The sequence below is a fragment of the Macaca mulatta genome, chromosome 1 (genome assembly GCF_049350105.2).
Source record: "Macaca mulatta isolate MMU2019108-1 chromosome 1, T2T-MMU8v2.0, whole genome shotgun sequence".
Lineage (NCBI taxonomy): Eukaryota > Metazoa > Chordata > Mammalia > Primates > Cercopithecidae > Macaca > Macaca mulatta.
In genome coordinates this window covers 121,279,669-121,302,006 of record NC_133406.1, presented here as the reverse complement: position 1 = coordinate 121,302,006, position 22,338 = coordinate 121,279,669, and the positions used below count along the sequence as shown (strand labels likewise).

General features: G+C 39.6%; 1 protein-coding gene and 1 long non-coding RNA gene across 9 annotated transcripts in view; both read right to left on the bottom strand.

Annotated features, from left to right (window-relative positions):
- Positions 1-1,442: 1,442 nt before the first annotated feature.
- Positions 1,443-6,738, bottom strand: LOC114670945 (uncharacterized). Its single transcript, XR_003720803.2, has 2 exons — positions 6,599-6,738; positions 1,443-2,101 (listed from the first exon to the last, which is right to left on the bottom strand). It is a non-coding gene; the product is annotated as an uncharacterized LOC114670945 (long non-coding RNA).
- A 5,807-nt stretch (positions 6,739-12,545) lies between these two features.
- Positions 12,546-22,338, bottom strand: part of WARS2 (tryptophanyl tRNA synthetase 2, mitochondrial) — a 112,946-nt gene continuing 103,153 nt past the window's right edge. For 7 of the 8 annotated variants that reach the window (XM_077987345.1, XM_077987346.1, XM_028829827.2 and 4 more), the window contains 3 exons: positions 22,073-22,158; positions 13,964-14,082; positions 12,546-13,229 (listed from right to left, as the gene is read on the bottom strand). In XM_077987345.1, coding sequence (XP_077843471.1) covers positions 12,781-13,229; positions 13,964-14,082; positions 22,073-22,158 — 654 coding nt within the window. In that variant the 3' untranslated portion in view covers positions 12,546-12,780. The remainder of the gene's footprint in view (positions 13,230-13,963; positions 14,083-22,072; positions 22,159-22,338) is intronic. The other variant, XM_077987359.1, reaches the window with a different exon arrangement.

Here is a 22,338-nt window from a genome sequence, read left to right as displayed (position 1 = left end):
TCACCAATGACCCACACATTGCTAAATCCAGTGATCCTTTTTCAGTCCTCACCGTACTTGACATAGACTAGTCTTTTTCCTGAAGATAGCTTTTCTACATGGCTTTCAGGGCAATCAAAGCTCTACCCTGCTTTTCTTTTTGTCATATTGTGCTTCTTTCCTCAGGCTCTTTGCTGCATGTTTTCTCATTTCTCTACCTCTAAACAGGATCAATCTTTGGACCTCCTCTTTTCCCGGTCCATGCTCACTCATTTAGAGATTTCATCAAGACTCCTGACTTTAAATTCTATCTATATATTAATGACTTTGAAATTCATTCATTAATTAGCCTGGACCACTCTCTGACTTCTACTTTTATTTATATTAATTATATTTTAAGACAGGCTCTTACTCTTGCCCAGGCTGGAGTGCAGAGGCACAATCATGGCTTACTGCAGCCTCAACCTCCCAGGCTCAACTGATCCTCCCACTTAGGCCTCCTGAGTAGCTGGGCCTACAGGCATGTGCCACCATGCCTGGCTACTTTATTTTTTTATTTTATTTTTTATAGAGATGGGGGTCTCACTATGTTGCTCAGGCTGGTCTCAAACTCCAGGGCTCAAGAAACTTCCTTTCCTTGGCTTCACAAAGCACTGGGATTACAGATGTGAGCTACCATGCCTGGCTAACTTCTACTTTCAAGCAGACAACTAATGAATTAATATCTCCAAATGTCCAAAACCAAACTCCTAACCTGTCCATATCTGTTCCTTCTACAGTCTTTCCCATCTCAGTAAATGGAAAATCTATTCTTTTAACTTCTCATGTCAAAAACCTTTAAATTATCATTGACTTATTTTTTTCTCTCAAATATCACAACCAATCAGCAAATTTCGTCAGCTCTACCTTAAAAGGTATCCCAAATCTTACCATGCCTTACCACTTCCATCTCTATTATTCTACTCCAAGCCTTCCCTTCTGCATGGTCGATTAAAATAGTCACCTAACTAGTCTTCCCACATCCATCTCTGACCCCTGTAGTCTATTTCTTAACATAATAGCGAACATGAACCTTTTATAACTTAAACCCACAATGACTTCCCAATCCCACTTCCCTAGAGTAAAAGCCAAAATCCTTACCATGGCCTGGAAAGCCTTGACCCCCATCAACATTTTGAACCCATCAGCATTCTGACCTCTCTACCACTTTCCCTCTCATTTACCTGACTCTAGCCACATTGGTCTCCTTGCTGCTCTTTAAACAAGTCAAGCATGCTTCTGCTTCAAGACCTTTGCATTTGATGTTCCCTCTGCCTGGACTGGTTTTCCCTCACTTATCACATTGCTTTATTTCTCACTTCATTCAGTCTTCTGCTTAAATGAAACCATCCTTTGAAACTCTATTAAAACAAGCACCCTGTATTCGTTTGGTAGGGCTGCCATAATGAAATACCACAAACTCGTGTCTTAAACAGGAATTTATTTTCTCACAGTTGTGGAGGCTAGAATGCTGAGATTAAGGTCTGGTAGGTTTCACTTCTTCTGAGGCCGCTCTTCTTGACTTTGTGGATGGCCACCCTCATGCCATGTCCCCGCATGGTCTTTTCTCCTGGTGTCTGTCTGTGTGTCCTAATCCCCTCTGCTTATAAATCCAATTGGGTTAGGATATATACCCTAATGGTCTCATTTTAACTTAATTATCTCTTTAAGGCACCCATCTTCCAAAAGAGTCACATTCTGACATCCTGGGGACGAGGACCTCAATATGTAAATTTGGGGAGAACACAATTCAGTTCATAATGCTCCATCTCCATTTTTTTTCTATTTCTACATAGCACTCATCACCTGGTAACCTGCCTTTCCTGGCTGGTTTATGGTCTGTATCTCACCACTACAATGTCAATTCAAAGAGGGCAGGGATTTTTGTCTTTTTTTGTTCACTGGTGTACACCCAATGACTAGAACAGTGCATGGCACATAATAAGCACTGAATAAGTATTTGTAAAATGATCTAATGGATTTACATACTTACCTCTCCCGTGAAGCCATTTGAATGTGCAGCCTCTAACTTCTCTCTTATCAGGGTTGTTTTCCATCAGTAAGCACTAATGTAGCATTTACTCTGTGCTCAAGTGTTGTGATTCATATTGGAGTAATTTGCAAAAACAAAAACATGCATAAAAGCCCTCAATCTTTTTGCAACAATATATATTCCAAGACACTTACAAATAAGAACACATAAGAGTTTTTAAAAAGGGTAGTAATTTATGGTACAAATTTCAACTGCAAAAAAAATATAAGTTGGTAACAAAGTACTCAGGGAAAACTTGTCTGTAAAATGGGGACAGTAATTCTTATGTATTATAGAGGTTTGTGAAGATGAAATACGGTTATAGTTTACCAAACACTTCTTCATATTAGGAAAATATTTGAAAGTTATAAGAAGAAAGACAGAGACCTGTGGGAGCCATGTAAGCCCTCCTGTGGAAGGTTCCTGAGGCTCAAGAAGGAATTAACTTGTCTGGCAATGCCCAGGGGCCTGTTGGGCCCAGCCAGTCAATAAAAGCAGATCACAGATGTAATTCTTGTAACATGAGTCTTTGCTGGGTGCAACAGTGGGGCATGCTGAAGCCTTACAGAGGAGCCCCTCTCTAGCCTGCCCACACAGTTCAATTTGCTCTCAATAAAAATGCAATAAAAACCTCATTTGCCTCCAGACTGTTGAATACTTTTGATTCCAAATTATTTGGAATTGAAATCCTGACTCACAGTATTTTTGGAAAGAAGACGGATGAAGAATTCTTAAAAGAAAAAAGAAGGGAGAAAAAGAGATAAAGTGGCTGTATCTTACCAAACTGATAGTAGTTTAAAGACACTGCAAGATTTTAAAAAATGTATGAGCCAAAGCTAAAATACTTTTTAGCAGCTATGCAGAAAGACTTTTGTGTTTCTAACAGCAGGTGGGGAAATTCAACCCTTTTTTTAAAGAGTCACATAATTTGGGGGAAGTAGGGCAATGCTAACTGCCATGTCTTCATTATGACAAAGAACCTATTATAGATTCACTGAAGTCCCAAGTTTGGCTAGATTTTGAATGTGCTAATTCTTCTTCATCGTGTTAGCATTGTCCGAAGTATTTGGCTCCTATGCCAAAGACAGTAGGTTAGTTTGCTGTGTATAGTAATAATAATATTTTATTTAGGTTTTAGATTATCTACAGATTTCAATTATCTTGGTTGTCTCTTGTTAGTAAGAATAATGGCAAACTGGCTTTAATCTCAAACCATAATTATTTTCTTTTATGAGTTGCATCCATTGTCTCCCTTATTTTCTCTACCTTTCAAATCTGAAGTGTGCACAGGTTTTATACAAAACACATTAGGTACAAGAGTCTTTATTCTCACACAGTCTACTTGTCAGCCCACAACCAATACCACATTGGTTTAGTCTGGTCTAGACTAGTGTTCTGAACACTGAAGATTATAATAAGAGGTGGTGACAGCAAAGATGGTAGTTTCCTTCTACGATATTGATGTCAGACATTTTCAGAAATAATTTGAACATTCCTAACTCATGCTTATTGGAATTTTATGACTTTCTCCCTCATAAATCTAATCCATGCTCAACTGTTTTTATTTCTAGGCCATATAACCCTTTACAAGGTAATAAGTACTGTAATTTTACTACCCACTGTAAAAAATAACACCCTATTCTTAGTTTCAGTAAATCCTCATTGATTCTAAGATTTGAATATTGGTGATCTAATCTCTATTCACCCTATCTACCAATGTAACTTCAATTATTTCCCCTTTTGGGATTTGCATAGACCCAAATGGCCTAAAATTTTAGGCTGTTTATAAATAATCACATATAAAAACTAAAACAATCTAGGCTAAATTATCATGAGTTAATCTGATGAAAAAGGGAAGCAGGAAATAGAAAGTTAAGACAATAATTTTGTCTTCATAACATTATTTATCTGTAGCTCTCTCCAATGTAAACTCCTTCAGGATAGAAGCTAGTTTTTATTCATTTTTAGCTCTGCCCCCAACCACCTCTTGCTCCCGACTCACTTCACCCCAGTACAGTGATTCTCAAACATCTGTACATCTAGATCACCTGAAGGGTTTATTAAAATTGATTACTGAGCCCTACTCCTGGAGCTTCTCATTCAGTAGGTGTGGGGTGGAGTCTGCGGATATGCATGTCTAATGAGTTCCCAGGAGACTCTGATGCTGCTTGTCTGGGAACCATATCTGGAGAACCACTTGCTGCCTCAGCATATAGAAGGCTTTCACAAAATGTTGGTTGCATTGAACTGAAGCAACCTACTTGAAAGGAAGACATTAGACAAAGAGTCTAGGAAGATCAGTATATTAGTTGGGGTAGTACCTAAAGTACTGGAACCCAGAGATCCCAAGACAAAATAGCTTAAATATGATAAAAGTGATTTATCACGCAACAGTCCAGAGATAGGTGAGTAGTCCGGGGTAGAAAGGTAGCTGTGCTTGCTGAGTCCAGAAACCCAGGCTGAGGGGTTGACTCTGTCTACCTTTCCTTTCTGGTTTCCAGCAATAGGTCAAACATGCTGTTCCAGGATGTGTGGGCAAAGAAGAACACTTTGCTTTAAAAAAGATGTGACTTTGAAATTACACACATCACTTTTGCTCATATCCCATTGGCTAGAACTAATTTACAGGCCCATACTTTGCTATAGGGGTAGGGTGGGAAATTTAGTCTCTACCTTGGGCTATGTGCTCTGCTAAAATTCAGAGTGAGGGTTCCATTACTAAAAAGTGATATGGACAGGACACAGCGAAATACTGGATAGAAGAGGATGATCTCCCTACAAAGGCCCCAGCCTCAAGCCTGGATCCTGCAGCCCTAAATGAGAATAGGCATTCCTGTTTTTATGCCCCAAAAGTTGCCTTTTGGTCCGCCATGCCCCCTGTCCTGCACCCATATAAGCCCTGAATCCCAGGCTCCAGGGACAGGCCAGCAAGCCAGCAGACCAGATGATGGACAGTGGAACAACACGGCAGAGAAAAAGAGAAGAGGAGGAACATCTGAATGCCAAGAGAAGTTCAGCTGGGGGCAGTCAGAAAGGAGTCCAGCTGCTGGGCGGCCCAACTCCAGAGGAAGATCACCTTCCCATTCCATCCCCTTCTTCCAGCTCCCCATCTATCTCACTGAGAGCCACCTCCACCAGTCAATAAAATCTTGCATTCATCCTCAAGTTTGTGTGTGACCTGATTCTTCCAGGACACTGGGCAAGAGCTTGGGATAAAGAAGGCTGTCACACTGGCGCTCTGCCCTTGCAAAAAGGCAGCAGGTCCACTGAGCTGATTAACATTCAAGCTGTCTGCAATGGCAAAGCTGAAAGAGCTTTGTAGTACTGGGGTTGCAGGTACCCACCCCTAGATACTAATGTGGGGCCAGACCCAAAAGCGCTCTCCCTGGGCCCTGCACGTGCCCATCCGTATGCTCCCACTCTGGCTAGGGATTTGAGCAGTAAGGTGACCGAACAGGTGAGCCTCACCCCTGTCACACATCCTGCGAGAGGTATCAGGGAACTCTTCCACTTCAAAAGGAGGAAAAAGAGACTGTATACTGGCGGATAGTTGGCAGTCTCTGTCACAAAAACTTTATGGCAAATATATGTGCAAAGTGACAAAAATCTGAGTAATAAATACAATAAGAGTTCTCTATGTATTTGTACATATTTTGGGGGGAAATTGAGATAGGGAAGCAATTACGCTTAATACAGATGTTGTTAATTTGGTATTAATATGGATCTAAATGCAAGACCCCTTCCTTTATTTCAACATGTCAATATGCCAGCATATCAAAGGAGCATGAGAATGTCCTGTCCTCACCAGAGGAGCATGGAGGAACACATGGTTTGGTGAATATGAAGTTGTAGGTGTGAGAAATGCATGGAAGTCCAGAATGGAAGTCTCGATAGTGGCTGGGGCGGAAAGAACAATGGGACTGACAGTGGGTAAGAGTGAGACACACGGTGGTAGGTTTTGCAGAATAGCAGGAGGAGAGGAAGAGCACAAGAGACACTCATTTACAATATAAGTGTGTGGTATTAGACATCAAGGGAGACCATGGAAGAGAGTAATGTAACCTACATAGGAGGCAGGGAAAAGCTTGACAGGAACATTTTACACGTGACAAACAGCAACAACAGCATGGGCAGGAGTTCTGAAGCACCAAGCTAGAAGAGTGCCAAAGTTGAAAAGGGCTCAGGAAGGGGTTTGTTTTGTTTCTTTAGCAAAAAGCAGAAAAAGCATTGGGCATCAATTAGATACAGGGAAGGGGGAGGAGATGAATTCAGGATGCCCCAGAGGCAAAAGCAAATGACCATTATGCATAAATGTGGATGCACACTAATCACCAGGGAATTCTTTGTCTTTGTGCTGAGTTTGAGGAGCTTTAAAGATGACTAGAAAACAGCAAGTAGAAAAGGAAGGCACAGAAAAAATGAAATAATAGTAATTTACTGAGGAATCAGCAACCTCAGAAATTCTATTTGTTAATTTTTCTATAAGGGGCCCCAGAGAGGAAACTATAATAAAATAATTTTGTGGCCTTCATCCTCATGAGTACTCACCTCCTCCTTCAGTTCAGGAACTTTCTTCTGGAATATTGCTGAGGAACAACACCTTTCCTGCTCACTAGCCGTCTGGTTCATGGCGGGAACGCTTCTCTCCCCAGGGCTGGTTCCCACAGTCATGTCTGAATAAGCCACACAGTCGCTCATTAAAACCAAAAATATCGTTACAGAAGCCTCTTTTGGGGGGAGGCTACTGCAAATTCAGGGAACTCGCTGAACAACCTATTTACTATTGTTCTCAATGGGTTTCCCTACAGAACAGGCTGGTGTGGGGAGATCTGCTGGTAAAGGCCAAGCACGTAGCACTTCTTCAGCACTGCATTTACAGATAGGAAATGAGACATGGCTGTCTTCCCAGGAAGAGCCTGTATTTTTATATTACTCACAAAAAGGGAAATCTGTAAAATCAGACCATTTTATCTTAGAGTCATATATAGTCACATCATTTGATTTTTAGAAACACTTAGAAGAAAAGGATGACTATAGGCCTGCTTTACTATGTGCATAGGTGGGTAGAAGTGAGGAGGGCGTATTATAAAATGAGTTTGCATTCCATAGAGCCAACATGGTTATATCAAATATTAAATATTTTATTTATTCAAGGACTACTAAGTGATTGTGACATCTAGAGGCCCCATTCCAAATAATTAAGAGTAAATGCCACAGCTAATGCACAGGAGAGGGACAAGACTCAGAAGACTTTGGTTATAATTCCTATTCGACCTCTCACTGGCTTTCCATGTCCATCTCCACATAGACAAGGAGCCTGAGGGTAGAGACTGTGTGTCATTTCTAATTCTTGGTGCTTGGACTGTACCTGCAAAACAGGCACTCCACAAATGCTTGTTCACTGAGTATATTAGGTGAATCCACATGGAACTGCCAGTGTTTTGGGTAAAAAATAATAATCAAATATTATAATTTCATATGACTCAACTTAATATTTCCATCTAATTTTGTCCACATATTGTATGAATTTGCTTTTCCCTAAATGCGCTCATGTTTCTGTGCCCTACTTTTTTATTGAAAAGCCCTGTCTCCTGTCCTATATCAATCATATTCCTTCCTTGAACATTCTTGTGAATTACTCATTCCCAGGCACACCCAGCAGTTGCTAGCTGGTATCTCTGTGTGTCTTCCTCTAAACTGTAATCATATTGCATTTCCTCAGTGCCTACCCAAAAATTTGTCATAATGTTGAATTACCTATCTAAGGATAAAGTCACTATAGCTCTGAAACCCAGTTTCCTTCCTAGAGAAAGAAGAGAATCCCTGCCTGGCCAATATAACAGAATTCTTGAGAGTTAACATATGAGGACTTAAAATGACTAACAGTAAAGCCTCCAGGTTGTTCTTCTTAAAGGGGGTGGTTTGAAAGTGTTAAGTGCTAGTGATAGGCAATTTGTTTTCAGCTCAGTCTCAGGGAGGGATTGACTCTTCCCAGCCAAAACATTTCAAAAGATGCACCCAGTTGACAGACTGAAAAGAGAATGTTGATCACATAGGGAGGACACACAGTCAATGAGAACACAGACAGAGTCCTTGTGTTAAAGAGAAAGAGACCAAGAATTTCACATGCACAATTATTTCCTTTAACTTGTAACAGGGGCACATAGCACTTGACAGGGTGAACTGAAAGAAATCAAAGGCTGCATTCGAAAGCAAACTAAAGACTGCTCTGTGTACAAATGAAGAACTTTTCGGGGAATAATTATAACAGCATTAAAGTAAGGAGAGGGGAGGGGGAAAGGAGGCAAGGAGGGAGAAGTGAGGGTAAAAATATCATGGGACACACAAGAGAGTATCACAAGTACTTGGAGAAGATTCTAGACTCAATGAAAAGCGGCAGACTACTCCCTTGGGCATAATAGTTAAGGGATATTTCTTCATTCTTAATTAGGAGAAGCTAGAGACTCATAATAAATATGTTACTTTTGGCAAGTTGCTGACTGTTACTTTAAAAACTGGTATTAATAGTTCCTATCTTATAGAGCTGACATAAACATGAAATAAGATATTGAACATAAATACACTTATAAAGTGCTCAGCATATGGCAAGTATATAATACATATTGGAATAGCTCTTATTATTTAATATTCTTTGGCAAACTATATGGTCATTCTCAAGTAATCCTTTTACTATCTTCGTGAATTGCCCAGTTGAATAACTCTCTAGGAAGAGTCCTGAACTTAAAATATTTGACCTATTATTAAGCAAAACCAGTAAACGGAATACTGAAGAAGCAGTATCCATAGATGGTTCTATGACAGAAGTGTTCTCCATCTGTATTTATTCACTATGGTAAGCATAAACCACATGAAGCCATGGGGCACTTGAAAGTGCTGCTAAGGAAGCAGTTTTTAAAATTTAATTATTTCAGTTTAAATGGACACATACTATATTGGACACTGTTGCCCCCATACATACCAAAAGACCTATACAGGTCACTGTTGGCCTAGTGTGGCTCTGGATTAGGAGACCTGGATTTGAAACCACAATCTTCCCTTTAGAAGCTGAACTACTTTAAGCAAGTAACTCAGCCTCCCATGCCTCCTCAGTTTCAACTTTCACAATCTGAGGTTGATAACAGTATCTACTTTATTGGCTTATAGATTAAATTAGAGAATGCAAATAAAGCGATGGTTCTCAAAGTTCAGCATGCATCAGTATCACCTGGAAGGCGAAGACACCAATTGCTGGGTTCATCCTCCAGCTTTTTTATTCAATAGGTCTGAGGTAGAGTCAGATAATCTGCATTCCTAATGAGTTCCCAGGTGATGCTCATGTTGCCAGTCTGGGGACCACACTTGGAAAAACACTGTTATAAGCCATTTAGTGTGGTGCCTGATAAACAATGAGAACTCAATAGTGTTATTATAAGCATCTTGATGGTGTACATCAGGAGGTCTTTTGCAAAAAAAAAAAATTCAGCTTTATTAGAAATCTCTAGCCCATTTTCTGACATGTACTTTTGATAAATGTTTATGAGTCACCTACAAAGGGCAAGACACCCCCACTGTGTTGTGTCAAAGTGGGTTTGAAGCAGGGTTTCAGAGCACCAAGTTACATGACCATGATTATTACCATCTGAAATATTTTTTTACCATTTCAACTTTCTACAAAACATACAGGAAAAAATAAAAATTAAGTTTCTCTCCAATTTTTCATGTCCATTAGAAAGATTGTGAAGGTCCTGTAAACGATAGGTGGAAGGGATGTGAAAATAGATCTAGATTCTATGCTTGGCTCTTTAATCAACTTCCTGAGATCACTAGGTGTGATGGATAATTTTTTTTTTTTTTTTTTTTTTTTTTTTGAGACGGAGTCTCGCTCTGTCGCCCAGGCTGGAGTGCAGTGGCGCGATCTCGGCACCCCCCACCACGCTCGGCTAATTTTTTTTTTTTTTTGTATTTTTAGTAGAGACGAGGTTTTCCCCGTGTTAGCCAGGATGGTCTCGATCTCCTGACCTAATGATCCGCCCGCCTCAGCCTCCCAAAGTGCTGGGATTACAGATGTAAGGCACTGCACTCGGCCGTGATGGATAATTTTATGTCAATCTGACTGAGTTAAGGGATATCCAGATAGCTGGTAAAGCATTACTCTGGGTGTGTGTGTGAGGGTGTTTCTGGAAGAGATTGGCCTTTCAATCAGTAGACTCAATAAAGGAGATACACCCTCATCAATGTGGGCTGACATCCAATCAGCTGAGGGACTGACTAGAACAAAAAGACAGAGGAAGGGCTAATTTGCTGTCTTCTAGAGCTGGGACTTCACCTTCTCCTGCCCTAGGACATCAGAGCTCCTGGTTCTCAGGCCTTCAGACTCTGGGACTTACCGTGGCCCCCAGGTTCTCAAGCCTTCAGCCTTGGACTGACAGTTATGTCATTGGTTCCCCTGGTTCTCCAGCCTGAGGACTTGGACTGCATCACACCATCATCTCTCATGGGTCCAGCTTGCACATAGCCTATCATGGAACTTCTCAGCGTTCATAATTGGGTGAGCTAATCCCCATAATAAATCCTCTAATATACAGATATATATCCTATTGGTTCTGTTTCTCTGAAGAATCCTGATTAATACTGATTAACCAGGCAAGATTCTCTTAATAATTATGGGCCAAGTTTGGACCTGAACAGTTTGGTCACTTAAAAAAAAAAACAACAGGTTGCAAACAAGTCCACCCTCACCAATGCATAGACTTTGGTCCCTGGAAGTTATCACAAGTTATTTGTTTTTCTCCTCTGAGATTCTTTCCATAGTGCCTTAGTTTTTTGGAGGAAAGGTATTGCAAGGGGGTAAAAAACCACACAAACAGATAAACAGATAATTGGCTTGATAGATCTACCTTTAGTTTTGTCATTTTCCAGTATTCATAATCCTTTCAAAGTTTCCTTTAAAGGGGAAAAAAAGAGGCCTGTAAGAAATAGCTCAAAGAGGTTCTAGGATTTATAGACATCCCATTCCAATATAAGATACAAAAGGCAAATAGATCTACCTTTAATTTTGTCATTTTCCAGTATTCATAATCCTTTCAAAGTTTCCTTTAAAGGGGAAAAAAACGAGGCTAGTAAGAAATATGCTCAAAGAGGTTCTAGGATTTATAGACATCCCATTCCAATATAAGATACAAAAGGCAAAATGTTTCCTTTTCCCATGATCCAGGCTAGCTCCAAGAATCCTAAAAAGGATCTTTTAATTCGGATTCTGAGATGTGGTGTTTTGTGGATTTACATGTGTTCTGACACGAGGACCACTCTACTTCCTTAAGAAACATGAGCAAAAATGCTTTGCTCAACAACCTAGTTAGGTATGTACAAATGGTGATCATGGTCCTTACTGACAAAAAACTTATAAGCAATTTCTGTTACAAAATCGATATTCCTAACAGGTCTTGTTGTATAAGTCGGGATTATCATTTTCATTTTCAAGTGTCAGAAATAGAAGTGCAGAAAAGCTAGGTTTTAGGGTGACATTACTTAACTGAGGTAGAGGCAAGATGAGAAGCTGTCAGTCATTGGGAATATCTGATTTATCAGTCTTCACTGCTGTTGTAGACTGGCAGAACCTATTTCAAAGTGTTTCTGCAAAAAGCATAGAGGAGAGAACTTGGGACCTGCCTTGGGGATTGTGATGGGGAAATGTGACCACAGTTGTCTGAATCCAGATTTTAAGTTCGCATCTATTGGCTGAATTGATGATATAAACGTCATCAGTCGTTCCAATACCCACCTTCAAAATCAGAATGTTGAGAGTCTAAAAAATGCTACCTTTCAGCATTTTTATTTTTTGGTACTGATGAAACAAGCACTATTCTTAAGAATAAGGGGTAAGAGTTTTACTCTCAGATTTGCTTCTCTTATGGAGTGATATCGTACAAGCTAATTGGATTCTCTCAGCCTCACTTTCCTTATGTGTAAAATGACACTAATTCTCCTAATTCATAGGGGGTTGGTGAGACTAAACTGAAATGAATGCAAGAAAGTACTTATTAAGAATATAATTCAGGGACTTGGGCTCTTGTACAGTAAATAAATCAAGTCAAAATAATGCAACCTCCTTAGAAGATCATATCCCATATCTCTGAATTAAAAAACAAATTATTGCTGGAACAGTTGGTGTCATCTCTTGGAAAACAAGTTAATCAACTTAAATATATTAAATCAGGCACCATCTCAGTGACAAACAAACTATAAGAATGGACTTGTTTTTATGAGATCTGAATACAAATTAGCATCTGATCAAATGGCATCTCAAGGATTAAACATCTAAGAACTCTATATATTGCTTTATAAAAGGGTTGAAGTAGATAAAGTATGCATCTGTTACACTAAGTACTCCAGAAAGAAGCACAAATGACACTCCATTTCCCAAATTACTCCTTACCTCAATCACATTTGTGTAGGCCAAGGAGTGTGCCTCAATAATTGGGGATTCAGACAGCTATGCCTTCTTTCTTTATTTATTTATTTTTGTTGTTGTTCACAGCATTTTGTTAATGGGGTTTGGAACACTGTCATATTTCAAAGCTACAAAGCAATATTCATCAAATAAAGCCAATAATCAGCTATACCAAATTAAATGTCCCAAAACTATAACTTTTTCTTGTGAGGAAAGCTGCCGTTATCAGAATGCATGGAGTGCAAGGCACAAAAGCCTTACTGTGATTCGTTGAAACTTCCTATAGAAAACCTACCAATTTCTTCACCTCCTGGCACACAGGGTATGCTAATTCTTTGGCTTTTGCTGATCCAATTTGTAAAACTTTCTCTAAATGGTCCTTGTCCAGCTTCAGTTTTTCAATTTCACGCTTAATTGGGGCAAACTTCTCAATCACAGCATCTGCCACGGCCAGCTTGTAGTGAGCAGTGTCCATGCCCGCGCTGCGGCGCACCACTTCCTCCACCGAGAGCCCCGTCACCGCGGCGTGCACTGCCACCATGTTGGACACGCCAGCGCGGCCAGCCGGGTCATAGGTGACCTCCGAGGTGAAGTCCGTCACAGCCTTGCGGAATTTCTGCACTATCTCCTCTGGGCTGTCTGTTATTCGGACGGTGGCCAGTTTGTCAGGGTCTGATTTCGACATTTTGGCAGAAGGATCACGGAGGGATTTTACCTTCTTCATGGATGCTAGGTTAAAAACACCAACACACACATACCCAAAACAAAAACAAAACAAACAAATCACCAAGATGTATATACTGACAGTTCCGAACTTGCAATGGTTTGAATTATGATTTTTCAAATTTACAGTGGTATAAAAGTGATATCCATTCAGTAGAAACTGTACTTGAAATACCCACACAACCATTTTGTTTTTCACTTTCAGTATAGTATTCAATAAATTACATGAGATATTCAATACTTTGTTGTAAAATAGGCTTTGTGTTAGATGATTCTGCCCAATTATAGACTAATGTAAGTGTTTTGAGCACGCTGAAGGTGGCTAGGCTGAGCTGTGATGTTCAGTAGGTTAGGTGGGTTAAATGCATTTTTGATTAACAGTGTTTTCAACTTACAATGGCTTTATCAGGATGTAACCCAATTATAAGTCAAGAAGCATCCGTTTATACTTTGTAAATTATGTACTACTTTTTAAATATTATTTTAAATTTTTTGTCTCTTCCATACTTTTAAAATAATTTTAGTTACCCTTTCCAATAACTCAACATCTTTTTCAGTAATCCAATGTGGTCTACCTACTAGTCCTACACTAGAGAAAACAATGAGGACTCTAGTTACAGATCCTGAATCCTGTCTACAAGAAAGCTGAGGTTAGTCCCAAGAAAGGTCCAAGCCTGTCTATTGTCCAATCCTCTCTTTAGAATATACCCTGATGTAACAATTATAAGTTTGTTACTTACTTAGAACGGACTTGGGCACTGGAAAGAACTCCCCATACTTCTTGTTGAAACCTTCTGCTAGGTCCTGAACTAGTTCCATGTGCTGGACTTGATCCTCCCCAACAGGAACGTGTGTGGACCTTTAATAAAAGACAGACAGAAAAACACAGCAAGGCTCTTTCTTAGAGACAGAAATGATATTGCAAGCAGCTGCATTTCCTGTGAATATTTCGCTGTTGGTGTTCAACAAATGTTCACCAACTATAGAGGGAATGTTTAGACCTAAGTCTTTATCTATGGATCAGACAAAAGCCAAAGAGATGTTTCTCTACTCTAGTTGTGTTTTTTCCATAGCAGAGGAATACAGCCATCAACACCAGAATAACAGGATCTTGCTGGGAGGGAGGAATGGGATTTTAAATAGCATATGCTCTAGGCACGATTGTGTTTTAAAACTACTCCTCATTCCCTCACCCAGTCAGCACATATTATCCCAGGCCTGACCAGATGCTTTTTACCTCAGAACTGTAGCTCACACTTGAAAGACACCCCACCCCACTCTTCAAATCAAAAGCGGCAGAAAGTTCTTCAGGCAAGAGTTTTTCCTCCCTGTCACATAGGGAGTAATTCAATATTCTTTTGCAGTAAGCTTCATTTTCAAGTACATTGCAATCACAGGACAATTAATATGTTGCAGAGAACTTAAAATCTACAAGTGCAGTGTAGATGGCTATCAAAGAGCAAGTTGGAGAAAACATGAAGTACATTGACATTTATGTAAATTTTATAAGTGCATATGGAAATATATCTGTAGTAATAAGCATAAAAACATACTGGAAGCTCCTCCCCAAATTTATAATTGTAGCTGCTTCTAGAGAAGGTGGGAAGGAAATAGATCTGAAGAACAAAGGAGACTTGAATTTTATCTGTAATATTTCATTTTATTAAGAAATGAAGATGTGAAACCAAAAATATCAGAATATAGGGAATGACTTTATCATGACTTTAATCCCATATGTAAAGTTGGCAGTGTCAGATCATGACACTGCAAACTTTATTACATCAAATAAGGGAAGAATGAACCATTATAGAGAAGTCTTGATGAGGAAAATTTTATACTGAAGCCTTATGGAGGGATAAAAAACAGGCGATTTTATATATGTAATGCTTGGCTGGGAGTTTATACTTGATAATACAAGTAATACAGTGCTCTGAGGTTTTTTTAATCAAAGAAACAATATTGCTCCTGTGAAAAAAGTAGCGAGACATCATAGGCAAGTTTCTTACCCTTTCTAAGCCTTCGTTTCCTCTGTAAAGTGAGGGTCATGATGGAGCTTACCTCATACGGCTCTTTCATGGATTACAAGTATACTACTTGATAGTAATTAGCTCTATAAATGGGTGCTATTGATATTTCTCGCTCTATATATATACATTCATTAACATCTGACATGATGAAGGACAAAATGGTAAAATAAAGATACTATAAAGAACCCTGATGAGGGGTACACTGACTTTTTTCACACCGGATCATTTTCCTTTTTCAGAGCTGACATACCACAAATAAGAACGCATAATCCCAGAGATAGTCACAGACCTGGGCAGTGATCCTGATATGCATAGAAACCTTACTTGAAACTGACAGTTCACATATCTGATCAGGTAATCCCAAAATATAAATCGCATGTTACAGGAATTCTGAGAGCTCTTTTAATTTAAGGAAAACAAGAACAGAACAATCAATGGAAAGGCAAAATGTAAGGACCATGACAGCAGACCCAGAAGGTGTTTCTCTTCTTCTAAGGCCAATAAGTGAATGTTGACCGGGTACAGTGGCCCGTGCTTGTAATCCCAGCACTTTGGGAGGCCAAGGTGGGAGAGTCACCTGAGGTCGGGAGTTCGAGACCAGCCTGACCAACGGTGAAACCCTGTCTCTATTAAAAATACGTAATTAGCTGGGGGTAGTGGTGCATGCCTGTAATCCCAGCTACTTGGGAAGCTGAGGCAGGAGAATCGCTTGAATCCGGGAGGCGGAGGTTGCAATGAGCCGAGATTGCACCATTGCACTCCAGCCTGGGCAACAAGCGTGAAACGCCATCTCAAAAAATAAATAAATAAATAAAAAGTTAAAAAAAAAAAAATAAGTGAATGTGGGAAATTCTACAGAATAACTGTTAGGGCCATAACCACTGCTGTCTTCCACACAGCCTGGAGTAGAAAGCCACTGGATCAGTGAGTGGCAAAAACAAAAATATTCCTTTTTATGTTTTCGTAAGCACTCATAGTCCTACATGATACTCCTTTCTGGGATGTACATGCAGACACCCCACCTTTGTAACTTTCTCTTCTTTGAGTGGACTTTGCTACACCTGTCTTGTAATTGTAGTTAGGCTGACATGCAGAGGTCACCTGGACACCCCCAAGCTAAATTAGCCAACAGAGCAGGTTAAAAAACAATAACAGTAGCCCATAGGAAATCGCAATGGACTGCAACTAACACAGAAAAAACAATTACCATAATCAATACACTTAAAGCACATCAAAATGAATATTTCCACATGTCAAAATGGTTCCAGATTCACAAAGCAACGAAACTAAACAGAAAACACATTTAGTTTTCATAATGACTCTGCATGCATCTTTGCCTGATGTCGGTTCCTTGCCTCTTTTCTAACAATTCTGTGGGGGGGGTGGGGGGGTTGGCTTTTTTTTAAAAAAAGGATTTAAAAAATTTTAATCTTTTTCACCTGCCCCTATTGCTCCACTTGGCTTTTTCATCTGATTTTAGTGTGTTTGTTTCTCGCCTTCCCTCCCTGTGCTCCTGCTGCTTCTTTCACCTCCTATAATTTATTTTGGCCTTTACTTCTCATCCAGTGAGTTTACGCTTTACATTAATTCATCTTGTCTTTGATTCTACTCACTTATGTGCCTTATTCTCTTCATATTTCCAGCCTTTCCCCTCAGTCTTCCTTTCACTTCAAATAATTTAGTGCTGTTCTTTAAAAATTTATATCCTGCATAATGATATCCATATTAATGTGTCTTCTCTTTTTTCTATTTTCCTTTTTTTTTAGTTACTGACTGTGCTTTCTTAGACACAACATAAAACAAAAGTCTTTCATAATTTTGATTGTTATAACTTCTGTCACATAATAAGGCCTCTGATCTCCTTCGGTGACTAAACCATTTTTCTTTTGCTTAGTTCCTTTTTGCATCTATGATTACTTAAGATCACCCCACCCTTCTGGCAGAATTAGTGTCCAGATGAATAATCATTACCTACATATATCTGCTCACAGAGATTTGTTGTCTTATTCTTTCTTTTTCTACTTTTTTTGGCTGTGTTGGTAACTTTTCAGTGCTGCTGCCTTTGACCAGCCCAGCTGCGACAGGAGTTCGGTGGTGTTTTCTTGTCATAAAGGATTCATTTCTCATCACTAGTTGCTTGTTGGATATGCAATAATGACTCTCTAATTCAGCAATTACTTACTGAAGACCCATGATGTGAAAGACCCGGTGCCGGGCACTGTGAAATATATAATGAAAGGTTTACTTTCTAAAGATTTAAGACCTCCAGGAGGAGAGATAATACCCAAGGAAGCTCTGAACTCTTCTGGCGAGTCCTCCTTCAGCATCCCCTACCTCAGTGAATGGCAATGCTATCAATCCAGTTGGGTAAGTCAGAAACATTGGGTCATCCCTGACACCTCCCTCTCATACACATCCAGTCCTATCCATTTTACCGCCTAAATGTTTCTTATATTTGTCTACTTTTCTTCCTCTTCACTGTCACCATCATGGCCCACATTAGACTATGAAATAGCCTCTAAACAGATTGCCCCAGATATTCTTGTCTTCCTAAAATTCATTCTCTGTATTTTAATTCTCTTTTAAAAGAATGAGTCATATCAAATTCGCTGTATCCTTGAAATGTACAAATAGCTTCCTGTTGCTCTTTGGAGAGCACACTGGATTATCTGTTGACACCTCAGCACCATTCTCTCCCTTCTACACTACCTCTGGATTTTCAGGGGCTGGCAGCCTGCAAACTACATTTCTCAGACTGCCTTTCAGGAGGGTTCTGGTTTGGTATAGGCCTTTGCCTAATAGAAGTGAAGTGGAAAGAGAAGGATAAAAACCGTTGCTTAGGTAGAGTGGGTGAGTACGCGCCTATGAGCAGACTGCAGAAATGAGCAGCAGGTTCCTGAATCTCAGAAAAATCCAGGCTCGACTCTGGCCTCACAAAGAATGAAGCACTTCAAGAACCGGAAGTCTCCAAAGCAGCTATAGGAACTCTAGCATTCTTAGAAAAAGCTCTCAAATGCTGTTCTATGACAGTCTCAAAAAAAGAGAAATACTCATAATAATAAGCTCTCAAAAAGCTTATTTTCAGTGGTCCTCAATGGCAGTAGCCTGATTCTTAGACATTATGATGACACCTCTTCTCTGACTCTACCAGCCTGAAGTATCCGAGCAATCATTTTGCTCTCTATACTTTCTGGGTTTTGGTTTGGTTTGGTTTCTGCCTGCAGTTTCTTGAAGACTCTGTTGTCTCATTTTTCTATATCATTTTTGCTTTCATTTGCAGTCTTTTTTTTTTTTTTTTTTTTTTTGAGATAGAGTCTCGCTCCATCACCCAGGCTAGAGTGCAGTGGTGTGCTCTCGGCTCACTGCGGCCTCCTCCTCCTGGGTTCAAGCAATTCTTGTGCCTCAGCCTCCCAAGTAGCTGGGACTACAGGCACACACCACCATGCCCAGCTAATATTTTGTATTTTAAATAGAGACAAGGTTTCACCATTTTGACCAGGCTGCTCTGGAACTCCTGAGCTCAGGTGATCTGCCTGGCAGGGCCTCCCAAAGTGCTGGGATTACAGGCATGAGCCACTGTGCCCAGCCAGTTTCCAGTCTTCTTATCCTCTTCCCAAATTTTTCAAATTCTTGAGAAAGATAATCTGATTTGCCCAGATACTCACTTTCATCTCTATCTGAATGAACTTAGTGGAATCTCTCTGAAACTTCATTTCCTCATCTGTAAAGTGGGGATAATACCATCCACTTATTTTATAGCCCTATTGTGAGAACCGAACAGATAATGAGTGTGTAGCAGTTAGTAGATGACTGGCAAATAATGCTCAACACATGTAAAGTCCTTCCTTTCCTTTCCCTCAAGGCCATGTATAGTGCCTTTTCCCGGATCAGTGGCATTGTAGGTACTTAGCAACTATTTGTTGTTTATTAATAAAAATTATATGTGTGTGCCTTTATGTGTATGTGTGTGTGTATGCATATATATACACACATATATATATAAAAAAAACACATATACATACACACAGAGAGAGAGAGAAAGAGAGAGAGACATATACAGAGAGAAAGAGGAGAAAGAAATATTTACTTAATATATAGTCAGCTATTTGAAATTAGGCATTTGGAAAAATAATACAGATGCAGAATAAAAACTATGAATACTTGCTATTTTTGAGCATTGGAATATTTTGTCTGTATTCAAATTTCTTGTGCTTATCATACTCTGCAGTTAAAGATGGTCTCAGCTGTCCATTCCTGGGTTCCTTACCAAGTTCCGCCAAAACATTTACATAAATCTTTTATAAACTTATCTGCATGGCTCCTCTTCCATTCCTTTCTATTATGTTTGTTCTCTGACCCACCATGCCACTCATTCTGATGATGATTTTGATAAAAGGAAACACTAATATTTGGCTTGCATCAAAATTTTATGAAGAGGTTACATGTAGATTTGCTGGTAGGAAAAAAACACAGATGTTTTATCCACCCTTCATTCTACCATCCTACCTATCTACATTTATAATACAAATATTCAGAGACATTCTGGCAATGATCTTTTTCAAAATCCAGAAATGTCTGGAACAAAGCAAAATAAAAACAAATAAAAATACCCTCAAGTGCTTCATCTCTGTTACAGGGAAAACAATGATGTAGCCTAAAAATCAAACCTGAGTTTGAGTCCTGACTCTGCTGCTTATTATCAAGCAATTAGGAGCTTCTAAACTTGAGAAGAAACATAACGAGACAAATACAAAATGTACATTAGCAGAAAAAGTGCTGTAGACCCATAGTCTTGCCTAGATGTTCCAAAGTCGACTAACTGGCTACACAACTTCGGGCAAGTTGTTAAACCCACATTGGGCCGCACTTGTAAAGCAATGGAATTAAAGAAGAGGCTCCTTAAAGCTCCTTTCCATCCTTTGCCTCACGGTATCATTAAGAGTGCAGTCATTCTTGTTAAAGTTTACGCTTTTCCATAGCCCTAAGCTCAGAGGACTCTCCCATTATAGCTCTTCAACTGTTAAGGAAACCTACCATGCTCATGTGTTTTCTTACTCTAGTGCCGACAATTCTCAGCTTTTGTTTTTTGTTTTCGTTTCTGGAGCCAAGGTTTCACTATTTTGCCCCGGCTGGGCTCAAGTGATCCTCCCGCCTCAGCCTTCCAAGTAGTTGGAACTTCAGGCATGCAACACGATGCCTGGCTAGCCTTTGGTTCTATAAAGAAGTAGGTCTTGAAACAAAATTAGACAACATTGTAATCATCAAAGACATAGTCATCATTAGTCATAACCAAGTAACAGCTCCTAGTCAGAGTACTGCCTGGCCTATATTTCATTTTAATCCTCTAATAATCCTGTGCTTAATAATTATTCCCATTTTACAGGTGAGAAAATCAAGTTTCTTCACAGAACCTTTTCAAGCAAATATCCTACCTCTCTAGAAATTGTATTATTAAGACTTTCATTATACTTTCATTTGTTACTTATTGGAGAATATTGTTCTAGCTTTTTAAATAAGTCAAAAGCTACTAATTACAAATAATAAATGTTATCAAGAGTCCAGCATACAAGTTAATACAACAAACAGACAAATAATCCTTGCAAGTTTTCATCAGAATTGAAGATAGGCTGCATGTACTCATGGACATTCCCTGTTTGTAGAGCTAAGCAGCTGCCCTTCTGGCTGTTTCTGTCATAATTGCACAAGGGCTCTGGAGTCATGCCACGAGGTACAGATACTGTCGTCTTCATGCTGTTATCAGACTTCCATGCAAAGAACTGTAGTTCACAGCTTTAGAGGTAAGGGATGCAAAAACATTGGTGAAGTGTCTTCTTTTCCCAGAAGCTTTCACAGTAGCATGGCCCTAAGTGCATGCCAATTGGGAGGCTTTATCTCTAGAAGGCCAAATGGGGGTCAGAGGAGGCTGATGAGGGGTTAGCATGGAAGAATTGAGAGGGGGATGAAATCAGAAGCCCTGGCCAGTAGTACAGCAAGTGCAGGGATCAGCATCCTCAGGTGTATATATTTTTTAGGACTTTAAGTGGCAGCAGTAGCTGACTGGATGGATTATGGGTCCAGGAAAAGTACAAGTACCCTATATCATATTTTAAAAACTCACTCTCAACCTGTAGGTCTAATACAGTGGCTATTTAAATTTAATTAAAATTAAATAGAAGGTAAAGTTCAGTTCCTCTGTGGCACTAGCAACACTTCAGGTGCTCAACAGCCACGCATGTGGCTACTGGCTACAGGATCTAGCACAGACATAGAATATTTCCATAAACACAGAGAGTTCTATTGGACAGCATTGCTTTAGAGTCTAGAATATATAAAAAAATCAACATTTAAAATGTTTGAAGTTTAATCATCACTGGGGAAATATATATGGCATACTGGTTATGAGCACAGACTCTGTATCCAAACTTCGTGGACTCAAATCCTGGCTCCAAGCTTTGCTAATTATATGACTTTGGGCATGCTATTAACCACTCTGTCCCTCAATTTCTCCATCTGTAAAACTGGGACAATAAGAGTGCAAATTTTAGAAGGTTGTTGTAAGGGCTGATGTATGTAAAGCACTTACAATGGTTTCCAACACGTTGTAAGTGCTATTTAAATGTTAGCTCTTAATATTATTAGTTTCTCACAGAAACATACTTCTATAATGTAGTACCTATTTCTGGGGAATAGATATAAACTGATTCAGATGTCTGACCCTTTCTGCACTTCCCCCTGCCCATGAACCAAGTCTGTATTGAACAGGTTAAAACACTCTCTAGTCACCATGAGTATGTACAAGACCAGGGTGAACTCTCTTCTTACTTGTACAACAGAATGTCGGCCGCCTGGAGTACTGGGTATGTGAGCAGGCCCCCCGTGCCATCGTGCTTCTGCTTGGTAGTCTTTGCCTGTGAGAGGTGAAAAGAAAGGAGGGTTAGAAATCTGAAATCTGACTTGAACCTAATTATACTGCTAAATTAAGAAAATTTTAAAACAAGCAAACTGTGATCTGCAGCCACCTGTAATAACATTATATGTGGGTTCCTTTTTAGCAACTCTAGCCATCTTCTGGCTCGCTTGTCTTCACG